The sequence below is a fragment of the Talpa europaea genome, assembly GCF_964194135.1.
Source record: "Talpa europaea genome assembly, chromosome: 1".
NCBI lineage: Eukaryota > Metazoa > Chordata > Mammalia > Eulipotyphla > Talpidae > Talpa > Talpa europaea.
Window position 1 is genome coordinate 56,561,072 of NC_140073.1, and position 12,736 is coordinate 56,573,807.

At 44.0% G+C, this 12,736-nt stretch overlaps 1 protein-coding gene across 15 annotated transcripts in view; it reads right to left on the reverse strand.

The window, feature by feature from the left end:
* PICALM (phosphatidylinositol binding clathrin assembly protein) overlaps positions 1–8,973 on the reverse strand; it is a gene marked incomplete at both ends in the record, with an annotated part of 86,114 nt that extends 77,141 nt beyond the window's left edge. For all 15 annotated transcript variants that reach the window (XM_084254090.1, XM_084254091.1, XM_084254089.1 and 12 more), the window contains one exon: positions 8,844–8,973. In XM_084254090.1, the coding sequence (XP_084110216.1) occupies positions 8,844–8,973 (130 nt within the window). The remainder of the gene's footprint in view (positions 1–8,843) is intronic.
* Between the last annotated feature and the right edge of the window lie 3,763 nt (positions 8,974–12,736).

The window sequence follows — 12,736 nt, forward strand, 5'->3', positions numbered from 1 at the left end:
TACAAGATACTATGGAAACACACTCTTCTGTATAGACCAAAATACATACTGATACTCTTGCAACTACAGATGATCTCATCACATATTTAAAAGACTATACTGAGAGCTTAAAACAAAATGTATGTACGTTGGATTAGATTAAGTGGTCCATCCAGCTGAATGGGTTGATTCAGATTTCCACTTATCAATGAACCATATCCAGTAATGGAGACTACCATGCAGGAAATTTTTTTTCTCTCACTAATCTCTATTTCCACTTTACACAGAGGTAGTAGAGCTGAACTCCATGACAACTGTAAAAGAAGGGAAATAATTCAAATATCCTCAATTTTCCTTTAAACCACCTTAAGAAAAATTAACTCATATACAAAAATTATACATATACACACACAAAAGCTGTAATATACAAAATTAAATTCAAAACTGATCAAAACTAAAAATTAAAGCTAAAAAACTAAACACCTCTTAGGAGCAGTTCAGGTGTCAGTCTGCACAACCTTGGATAGCCAATGGTTTCTTTATAAATCATACCAAAAGCACAAAGAAAAAAAAAAGAAAAATAAACTTCCACAAAATTAAAGGCTTTATGCATCAAAGGACATTAGCAAAAAGTGAAGACAAGACACTGGGACAGTAAAAAAATTTGCAAATCATATAAGGATCTAATATCCAGAATATGTAAAGAACTCCTTTACTATCCCAAACATATGGAAAAAAACAAATTTAAAAATGGGCAAAGGATCGGAAAAGTTTTTTTCAAAGCTATACAGTTACTAAGCACATTAAAGGAGCCCAACACAAAACATTAGACATTAGGGAAATTGGAATCAAAACCACAAGAGACCACTTTCACACCCACTAAGACAAATTCCATTTAAAAAAACACTGAAAATAACAAGGGTTAGTAAGAATGTGGAGAAACTGGAACCTTCATGCATTGCTGTTGGGAATGTAAAATGGGGCAGCTGCTGTGGCAAAGTCTAGTGGTTACCCAAGACATTAAACATATAATCACCATATGACCCGGCAATTCCACTACAAAGTTGAAAACATACACAGAGACTTGTACACAACAGGATTATTCTTAAACAGTCAGAACAGGTAAACAACCCAAATGTCCATCAGCAGATGAATGGATAACAAAATGTGGCATATCCATACAAGGGAATATTATTCAGTTATAAAAAAATAATGAAGTACTGTTGCACACTACATTGGTGAAATTTGAAAGTACGCTAAGCAAAAGAAATCAGACATAAAAAGTCACATAGCTTATGATTCCATTTATATGAAATGTCCATAATAGGAAAATCCACAGATGGCTGACAGGAAATAGGGATGGAGTGATTGGGAATGACTGATAATAGATATGTGGTTTCTTTGTGGGGAGAAGGAAAATGTTCTGTAATTAGGTAATAGTGATGGTTGCACACAACTTTGTGAATCTACTAAAACCAACAAAATTATACACTTATAAATGGTGAATTTTGCTATATGAATTACATCTCTATTTTAAAAAATGAAAAAAAAAAAACACCTTGCCTTACAATCCCCTTTTTTGCATTACGTTTGGATTAGTTAACTGATAATATTTCAAATTATTTAATACCATCAAAGCAAGAATCCAATTTTTCAAACAATTGTTTCGAGTACAGAGAGTTTTTCCAATCTCCTCCAATGTGAATACAGCCTTGCTTTTTACTTTTTTGGTCTAGACTGCAATTTCAATAAGTCTCACATATTAGATATTTAAAATATTGTACATCTGTACTTCTTAAGCATTCACAAGGTAATTTGTCTTTATCACCAGCACACAAAATTTTAAACATACACAATTTTTTTTCTCAGTTTACAGTCACATGAGGAAACCTATACTTCCACAGAAACATGTACACTAAAATACAGCAACTGAGTATACCAAATGTCCTTGTAATATTTAGTGAAGAATCTAGAAAACATGCCAGCTTCCTTAACCACTACTTCAAAGAAATGACCCTGAGTAATGTTTGGGCCCTTAAGATGCTTTCAGGTAATAAACTTATGACTATAAACACCAATACCATTTCAGAAATCACTGCTGAAATTCCTAGTGTTCAGAAAAAACCTTTCAGCAAAACTCTAGCCCCTGGAATCAACTGATGGTCTAGATTTATTGGTTCTGCTATCATGACTATCACTACCCCAATACCTACTTCAATCCTTGCCTCTCATAATGATTCATTCTAAAACTGTCATTTCTTTTTTTGTATGTTTTGACATTATCTATAAGTGTATTTTATCCTTCCTTTCATCTCAAATGAGTCTGCCATATAGTCTACATTCTGGAGGGACTACAATGTGATCACTACCTCTTGGAATTGTGTAAGAAGTATTTCAAATCCACTTCTGGTCCCACTTAATTCTTAGAATTATATTGCTACTTTCAAGAACACATCCCTCAACATAAACATTTTAACTTGCTTTTCAAACTGAGCAGCCACAGTCAAAAAAAAATTTTGATCTAACAATATTTTGGAAAACAACATGTACTCTCTAAACAAAACTTCTCTATGCCTCATGGGTTCCATGAAATACATAGCAATTTGTTGCAATGTTTTCATTAATGCTACTGATTAACTTAATGTATAATTTTGTAACTGCATAATCACCATTCATTACAACTAAGATAAACACCATAAAAAGTAATATCAAATGTCTACTGAAATATAGCACTATCCTGTGTCCATAAATTGTTCATGGAATACTCTGAGCTGTGCAATCATTCAATATTTACTGAGTACTCACAGGGTCACTGATTAGGTTTTCTTTTTTAATATTTTATTTTATATAATTCTTACATCATTTTTCATTGTTGCACAATGTATGCATTTTCATTTTGGTTATATTCCCCATACAACTGCAACCCCCTATTTTGACCCTAATCCTTCGGCTATTCTATCAGAAAACAAACATGAACCCAAAATATATATAAAAGCAAGATACTAACTATAGTTTTACTGAATTTTAAACTTTAAATGATGTTGAAATGACAGGACCAGGAGGAGGAGCTATTTGTTAAAGTCTTTATGAAAAATGGTTATATGCAACTAAGTTAGTTCAAAGAAGGTTTGAAAGGAAGCAGCTGTTTTGACAGAGAAATTAAGATACTTTGTGCCCAAAGAATGGTATGTGCAAAGGTTAATACTTTGGAAGCCAAGAACTCATTTTGGCACAATTTGGGACAAAACTCGCTTAGCTGAAAAAAGGCACAGGATAATTAAAAAAAAAAAAAGTGATGAAAAATGGACGAGTACCAATTAATGACACTTTATTAATAAGATCTTTTGGGGAAAAATTAGACATTACCATTACATTGTATCCCCCAGCAGTCTCCTTTCCAGGTCACACAGCACATTCCTTCCAATCTACTTAAAAATATGACATAATCAAAGGATTATGCCATATCTCTTGCTCAAAATCCTCCACTGTTGGGCTCACTGTTACCCAAGTAAAACCCAAAATTACTCCTCAGTTTAAAGGACTTTGTAAGTACAGTATCCTTTTCTCACTTCTAATCCTCTCAGAACCTTTACAATCTTAACTGCAAACCCTAAAGAGCTTTAGTTATGTGGGTTTTCTCTATTGATCTTTACTGTGCTAAGAAATTAAAACTGAAAAACTTAATTTTAAAATAATAAAACTCAGCTGTTAATATTTTCAATGTGAAAAATACTGTACTTTCCAAAACCAGAACTTAGAATGGCATTTTTACAAAAGTCTTTACTATCTTAATAGAAAACACTTAGTTTCTTCAACTTCTGCTACTACATCCAATCTGTTGCAATGCCATAAATCACACAGCTTCTGGAAAAGTCCACTGTACGGTGATGAAAGAACGAAAATGGAAAAGGTAGATAATTTCTTAGTAAATACAGTTTTTACCTCAAGGCCATACTGAAAGAGTCTTGGGGATTCCCAAAATGCCAGGAGGACACTTTAAGAACCAATGCCATAAATAAATGACTGTGGTTTATTATTTCCCTGAATAAAAAAGCATTATGCAAAAAGTCACACTAAGACACAGGCTGAATGCCAACACTGCCTGGGTTCAAATCCCAGTCTTTACCTGGTTGAGTGACCTTGAGCAAATTACTCGACTTCTCAGCACATTAGTTTTCTCTTCAGTAAAATGGTGGTAACAAAACTCTCTGACAAAGTTGTTAAGATGAGCAAACAAGTTACTTAAAGTAAAGTGCTTTGTAGGGTGAGCACCCAGCATAAATAATCACAAATAAATATTTGCTTAATAAATATAAAATCAGTGTACGCATAAGCACAAAGAATATGCCTAGCTGTATCACCACTGTATTTTAATATTACTTGAGAAATCCTTAATATTCTGATAACCTGCCAAATCCAACTCTGAATGTCATTTTTAATAAAAAGTTCTGTACTCATCAAAATTCACTTGAAAAAAGGTATCATTAGGGCCTCCCTGGTGGCACAAGGGATTAGGACACAACCTATGAAGCTATCAGAAGCCACTGCAGCACCAGTTCCATCCCTGGCCAGCCAGGGAGCTACTCACATGGCAAAACAGACCTCGCCCGTCTCACCCGCTGCTCCCCTCAACAGTGTATTTCAGTCAGTCTGCCAGTTCTGTTCCCCCGCTCTGTCTCTGGTGAATCCCCACCCCCCCCCTCACACACACACACAGCTCATGTATGCATAAATAAATAAATCTTAAAAAATATATATTAAAAAAAAATCATTAGTAAAATCCAACTGCCCAGGAACAATTCTCTATAAAAATAGCCATATACACAATGAAGGTACAAAACTGAAAGGTCAAATCCAAAAATTTCAACTCTCTAGAGAAATGCATAAAGCAGTTTAGGAACATACTGAGCCACAAGACAAAGTAACGGAAACGCCACTTCTGCCACCAAAAGAACAGGAAGAGCGAATACTAAGCCTATACTTTGAAAATGTAACTCTACTTCTTGATAGGGCTATACCATCATGCCAAGAAGTCTTGAAATGTTTATTTTTCTTACTTCTTTAACTTTAAGGGGAAAATCATAAAATGAAACTGAAGAAAACAGACGTTAATGCATTATGGTTAAGCTTTCACATGATATTCCAAATGACAACTGGAGTCAAACAATTACATTTAAATTAAAGCAATTCTAATGATTAAAATTGATTATTTTTAACAATGCATTTTAAGACATCTAATTAAATATTTCATGTAAGTGTTTCACAAATCAAATGAGGAAAAAAAGTCAAATCATTTCATTTGAAGTTTTCATTTCTCACCTGCCAATCTAAATAGATATCTTAAAATCATTTATATATATACTATATACTAAAGAAAAAACATCGCTGTAAGAATAAAAGCTACATGCATAAAGCCTAAGTATTTTTTAAAATCAGTCTACCAGTGAAGACTAATTGCTTTACAAATAAATTTTAAAATTTAATTTGCTAGTTAATAAGGCATCTTCCAGACCATATGACAAATTCTCTTCAGAGCTTCACTTTTAAAAACACATACTATTCACAAACATAACTAGATCGAGGAAGGAAAAAACTTATACTTGTGGAGTTCTGCCATATACTTCAGATACGTGACCTATCTAGTCAAATATCACAACATTTTGATGACTCCACTGACATTTTGTATATTTCAGCAGTATGGGAGAGGGAAAATAAAAATATCAATCAAATGATTAATTCTTATGGGAATAATAACAGTAAGCCCACACATACACTGCCAGAGAACTGCCTCTTTAAGACCCATGTGGAAAGTCCAAGTTATTCTATTTCTCAACAAGAGACATCTTGGGGCAGATCTTCCTTACTCTCTTCCTCACATGCATCTTCCTGCCAATGAGAGCCCATTACCTATATGACAATCTGCAAACAAAGCCCTCAAAGAATCGCACTAAGACATTAAAATCAACATTTAAAATCAACACACTTACTCAAATAGGGAATTATTTTGGGTACACTAATATTTCACATAATTTTCAAAGGTCATTTGAAACACAAACAGAAATTGCACATTCACAAATTCTTACTTTTTAAAAAATTGTTAGATCTAGTATTCTACACACAAAGGTCCATGCTATATGCTGTAGCTACCACAGAGATATGCTTATAAATGGATGCTTAATGAGAACATGATCTTGATTTTGTTGTAAAGCATGTGACTGGAATGAAGTGCCCTTGGAAAATAAGAGGAAAATATGGATAACAGTGAAGCCATTATAGTCATTACATATATATACTTCAGTAAAACATGTCACAATGTAAATATCCTAGAGAACAATAATTAAACAAGTACATAACAAGAAAAGACTAAAGGTTGTGAAATGAGGAAGTTTTTTAAGAATTTAAACACTTAAAAATTGTGTTTAGTGTAGACTTCAGTCATTGTGGATATTTTAAATATTCTATATACTCTATATGGCATGGGAAGTTATTGTCTGTGCAAATGGCTTGCATAGCTACCAGAGAGGATTACATTAAATAATGGTTAATAGGTGCCTGGCATATTGAAATCCTTCAAATATTAAGGGCTGCTATTCTTCTACCTTGATTAGAGGCCTGAAATTAAATGCAAATCATATTTATTTCTACAAACATTTCCATTTTGACAACTCCCTTCACACGAAGGATACTAGTTAACATCATTATCCAGTAACCACCACCAGCAAACCAAAAGATCTTTCTTAAGCAAGTATATAATGTAGTATGAATTAAGCCAAAATTCATGGATAATAATCACTTCCTAATATGGAAAGACACTGGCAAAGTACACACAAACCACCTCCACATTCTAAAGGTCTACAGGAAAACAATAGTCCCAAGCATAATTTTGTTAAATACTAACATTTTAAAAGTGAAATTGTTTTCATTAACTAATCACCTAATTAGACATTAATCTTTCAGGGTTATAAAGGTGCAAGAGATCCAAGCTTTCACTATAAAGAAAAATCCCTAAAATAGAGAAAAATTATGTCTAAATGAAACTCTAAAGTTCATGATGTTCAAAGACCCAGAACTGTATGTAAGAGCCTTTCAATTTTCTCCAAGCATGTTAAAGTGTATTTTGGAGAAAGGGGTTTAGAAGAACCACTCACTGGTCAGACTTAACATACGCTGATTTCACATTCGTGAGGACTGGCTAGACAGGCATTTTAAGCAGTAATACAGGGAAAACAACATCACCGTATTTCAAAATCTAAATGAAAAGAGGTAGAGTGGTACCTTAAAACAAATTTACAAAAAATAATAGGAGCAGGAACATTCCAATGTGGAGAAGTGGGAGTTTATAAACAGCAGTGAGAGAGAAATGAACTGCAAACGCGAGGTTATCTCCCAGCCTAACCCCAGTTAGCACCTGCAGGGGCCATCACGAGAAAAGGCGAGCATTTATGAAACCACAAGTATATATCTCCCTCCTCACCTTATCTACCCTAGTTGTGCAATGTATTACAACAACCACTGCTACGTTTGCAAGAAGGCAAAAAACTTTGAAAGGTCTTTAAAAAGTTCTATCTTCTTTTAATAACTTATCATTTTAAGGGAAGAGGAAACTAGTTCACAGACCCAAAAAGTTTCTTTGCCTGCGCCCCCTCCCCCATCAAAAAAGGTGAGGATGGGGGAGGAACTATGACCAGGACGAGCAGAGTCAGAGCAGCCACAGGACCGGGTCCCGCAGGCCAGCTCGTCCCTCGCGGGGAAGGAGTCTATTCCCCGCACCAGAAAGGTCACTTCTGGCTTCACGATGTATTTTCTGTTTATAGGAGAGAGGGCCACCCTTTCAACATAGTCTTCTCTCTCCAGGCGAGGGCTGACAGTGTAAGCAGCGGCAGCACGATCTGCACACGAGAGCGCCACGAGGAATGATTGGAAGAAAGAAAAAAACACGTTTCCAGAGAGGAGCAGAAAGTCCCAGGGAATAAAGGGTTTGTCCGCAGCACGGACCTGCTCGAACAGCACTCAGGAGGGCAGGGTCTAGGAAGAACCCACTTTTTTTTAAATGCCAACATCGTGGCCCGAGCGCACGGGAGGCCCCTGGGGACGCGCCCGGCCCGTAGCCCGGCGGCAGCTTCCACGCCGGACCCCAGCCGGCCGCGCCCGCGCCCGCGGGGAAAGGAACTCGCCGTCGCGCCTCCTCCCTGCTTCTCCCTGGAAACTTGCAGGCCGGAGCTCCCGGGCCGGGGCGGGCGGGGGACCCCACGCCGGGGGCCTGGACACGGCCCCGGGGGGCCGTGCGCGAGGCTGACCGCCGGGCTCCAGCCGCGCCCCACCTGCCACGGCCGGGGCTCGGCCCGCGACCCCGCCACACCCAGGAGGCGCGGGGGGCGGCGGCCGACGCTCCGCTCACCCCCGAAGGGGAGCAGGCGCGCAGGCTCCCTTCCAGCAGAGGCCACTACAGCCCCGCGCGCCCACAAAGCCTCCCCGCGCCCGCGCGCCCGCACTTTCCGCCCAGGACTGCCGGAGCCAAGGCGCAGGCACGACCCCAGGGGCGCCGGGAGCCGGGCCCGCGGGGCGCAGGGGCGTGGGGACCCCACGGGAGGCGGCCCCTCGAGCTGCGGAGGCAGAGGCGCCGCGGTCCCCGAAAAGAGCCGCGGGAACAATGGGGCGCCGGGCCGGGGGGTGTGCTGGGGCGCCGCGGCGGCTGCGCGGGCGGGGGGCGCCGGGGGGCTGGGGAGTGTGACGGGGCGTCGCGCCGCCGGGGCGGGCAGCGGGGGTCCCCGAGCCGGGGGGGCTGTCGGGGACGCAGGCCGCGGCGGCAGGTGGAGCGGGAGCGGCCGGCGGGGACGGGCGCGGGGGGCGCGGGGGGCACTCACAGTCCAGGTGCTTCTTCTTGGGCCCCATGATCTCGTGGGTCGTGGCCTTGCACACGGTCTTGGACACGGCGGAGCCGGTGACGCTGTGCTGGGCGGCGGTGATGCGGTCCGTCAGGCTCTGGCCCGACATCGCGGCGGCCCCTCCGCCGCCCCCCGATCGGCGGCCGGCGGGGACCCGGACCCCGAGCGCCGGAGGCCCCCCGCCCCCCACCGCACCCCCACCCCCCCGCCTCCCGCCCCGCCGGCCGGCCCGGGGGCAGCGGCTCGCGTCACCGCGGGGTCAGGGCCGGCGTCGGGCGCTCCGACCCCCGCCTCGGCGCGGCGCTCCCTCCTGCTCAGCGGGGCCGGGCCGGGGCTGAGGCGCCGGCGGCCGCGGGAAAATGGCGGCGCCAGGCTCCTCCTCGGAGCTTTCCGGGCTGCCCCGGTCACGTGACGCGGGCGCCGCCCCGCCTCCCGCCTCCCGCGCCGCCGCCCGCCCGGCCCTGCCCTTCCTCGTCCGCGCCCGGCCGCGCTCAGCGCGGGGAGAACGGGCGGCGCCCGCCGTGACGCGTCGAACCCGCCGCGGGCGCAACAGGAGCCGCCGTGGGGCAGGGGGGGGGGGTGGGCAGCGCGGCAGGTCACGTGACGCCCCGCCCGGAGGCCGCCGCGGGCCGGGCCGGGGTCACAGAGGGGGGGCGGGGCGCCGGGGAAGGCCCGGAAGGACCCCCGCTTCTCCCGTTCGCCCCGCGGTCGCGGGGTGTCCCGGCGCTTCCCGTCGAAACCAGCGTCGACAAAGAGTAGGCGCAGCAGGTACCCTCGCGGCTCCCCCCGAGGAGGGGGCGTCGGCGACGGCCGGGCGGTCCCGGCCCGGGAGACGTTGAGGCGGCGACGCCCCCAAAGCCGTCCCCTGCCCTGAGGCAGCAGCGCCCCGGCTCCGAATCGAGAACGGAGCTGCTAAGCCCCCCTGCTCCTGCGCCCCGGGAGGGCCGGGCTGGCACCCCCTCCCCTGCGACTTGGAAACGCCGCTGTTCGTGTTTACCCCCGAGAACGAGCCCCTCGCCGGGCCTCGGCCCAGCCGGACCCCCCCCCCCCAGGCCAGCCGAACCTCCCCCGGGCCAACCGGACCCTCCCGGGCCAGCCGGACCCCCGGGCCAGCCGGGACGGGTAGCGGCCCCCTGGAGTCTGCGGAGTGGGGAGCGGCCGGGGTCAGCGCCGTCTTGCAGTGCCTGACCCCGCAACGCCCACTGCGCGGGGGAGAGGCCTTGACCAGGGAAGGAAGCCGGCTGGTGAATGGAGGAGGCCCTTGGGGAACCCGGACGCCGCAGCTTGCCCCCCTTGTGCTCTGTTCTCTGGGGTGTTCCAGGTTTTCAAAAAGAAGACGACGCTGCCACTGCCCTGTGGACGTTTGGAGGAATTCCTATGTTCTGCGACCGTCCCTGAGATGTAGCCTATTAACAAAGTCTTTGCATGTTTCCAGGACCCTACATTTAACACGGGTTTGGGGACAAATTCCAAACCTCCGTGAATGTTAAACTGCCATGGCAGTCCTCTGTAGTCCTGCTAGTTGCAGATGAAATGCCAACATACTCACAGAGGCTGTGCGCACCATCTGCCAGCCAGATCCGAAATACAGGGCGTCAATCTGGTGACTCTCAAAAGACGCAAAGCTAATAGCTCACATTTTATGTATGGGATCTCGTATTTTGTAGTCTCGTCCCTCCCCTCCTCCCTTTTGTTCCCCACTATGGCTGCTGAAATTCTGCAGCCCCTTGCTTCTGCCAAGAACATAGTTATTAAACCAGCAGGCTTCGTCTCTGTCAAGGCAGCCCCAAGTTTCACAAAACTGTAATGCCTCTGCAATCCTCCTGCATCTCAGGGCCCAGGTTGCTTCCCCGTGTCCACTAGGCAGCCAGACTCTCAAGTCACATTGTAAAGCCATCCTTAGAACCTGTCTGTGGACGCTGGAGTCACTCACGGGGTGGCCAGAACCTCTGTACTGATAAACAGGACACCCCACCTACCCCCACCCCAGTCCCAGTGAGGTCAACATGAGCATATTATTCGGCTATCAATAGCTAAGCACTTCATCATTAGAGAAAACGTAAAAGTTATTCCTAAACACACAGCAGCAAAGTTGTATTTTTTATACTACTATGAATGACATTCTAGGGAAGTATTTCCTTGTTAACTTCCACCAAAGACGTTCTTACAAAACACATTTATTCCAGTAACTGTGGCCCTGTTTGCCTTAATAAACTAGCTTCTCTCAGAAATTCCACCATACTTTTTTTTAAAGATTTATTTATAGAAGAACTGGGGTACAAACCAGGAACAGGGGAGGGTATGGGAACCAGAGACAGAGCGGGGAGCAGAACAGGCAGATGGACAGAAGACACTGCTGAGGGGAGCAGTGAGCCAGACAGGAGAGGTCTGCAGCACCATCTGGGTAGCTCCCTGGCTGGCTGGGAATCGAACCAGTGCAGCAGAGGCTGTGGACAGCTTCACAGCGCTGTGCTCAACCCGCTGAGCCACCAGGGAGGCCCCCACCATACTTTTTTAAAGGGTACATTTTAGAAGTTCCTAAATATGCAAACATTAGTCATCATTCTAAAGGTTTATGTATAGTTGTGAATTAAAAGATATGAAGAAATTTACAAGTTGATAAGGATTTGTTTTAAGGGTAGGAATTACTGTTCTCTCTGTAGTATATGGTTGTTTCTCTGTCTTTCACTTTCCTTGGTTTAGTCAAGAAATGCCTTTACCTCAGTTTCCACAGGTAACTCAAACTCACTATGACCCAAACCAAACTTCTCTTGTCCTTGTCAGCTCCATATCTGTAATCCATCTTCATCGTCTTTGTTCCTTGTTTCCCTTAATGGGAAACGCCTGCCCTTAATGGGAAACACCTGCCTTTAATGGCCTCTCACCTGCCCAAAAGTCGATATGAGAAAAATGTGATTCATTCTTCCATGTCTCTCAGACCCACCTTCTACCACCACTTCTTTGCCATAGTTCTGGTCTTTATGAGCGCTTTCCCACGTAGGCTATTCCAATAACGTCTTAGCTGATTTCTGTTTCTCTTACCTCAACTCTTAAATGCCGTAGGTCTTTGGGAACCAAAAATATGACAGTGTTTTCTTTGCATTAAAGCCTTCCATAGCATCCCCACTGCTACTCTAGAGTACACAATTTGAAATTTTCAGCCTAGCATACAAGGCCCTTCCTGATCTCCCCCCACCCCCCATAGGCAGTTAGTGACTTTCTTTTGTTAATCAGGTAGTATCTGATATATCCTTCTGCTATCTAATTATTTTTGTAAAATTGTTTTATTGCACAAGCATAGGGAGCAGAGATATCTCCTTGCTAGTATAGTAGGCATATAATAAACTGCTGACTGAATAAATGAGAGCGCTTTGAAGTTACTCATTTCAAAACATAAACTTCTCATTTGATAAATCCTTCTCCCCCCCCCCACTTTTTCACACTTACAGTATTCCATCCCATAATTATCTAGACTTTCCCCTTTATTTCACTCTTTCAAAAAACCTGGACCGCACATCTACCATGTGAGGCCCTGTGCTAGGTGCTGGATACTGTTCTAACAGTGAACCCGTCATTCCTTTTAAGAACTAGTCAGCTCTTAGCTTTGATCACCAACTTGAAGGCTCTAATTACAAATGAACTGAACCAGAAACAGAAGGCAAAACTTCACTAGTATGCATTATTCCCTAGGTTCCCAGATTTAAAAGTATGTTGCACAAAAGTGTAGGGTTTAGGGAGAGGAGGGGGAGCAACATGGTTTTTTTTTTTTTTTTTTTTTTTTTTTATGCCTTCTATGTACAAGATTCCCAAACCCAAAGGAGGCTTCTAGTTCCTTGTTCCCACTCTTCTTAGACATTACAGCTATCTGAATT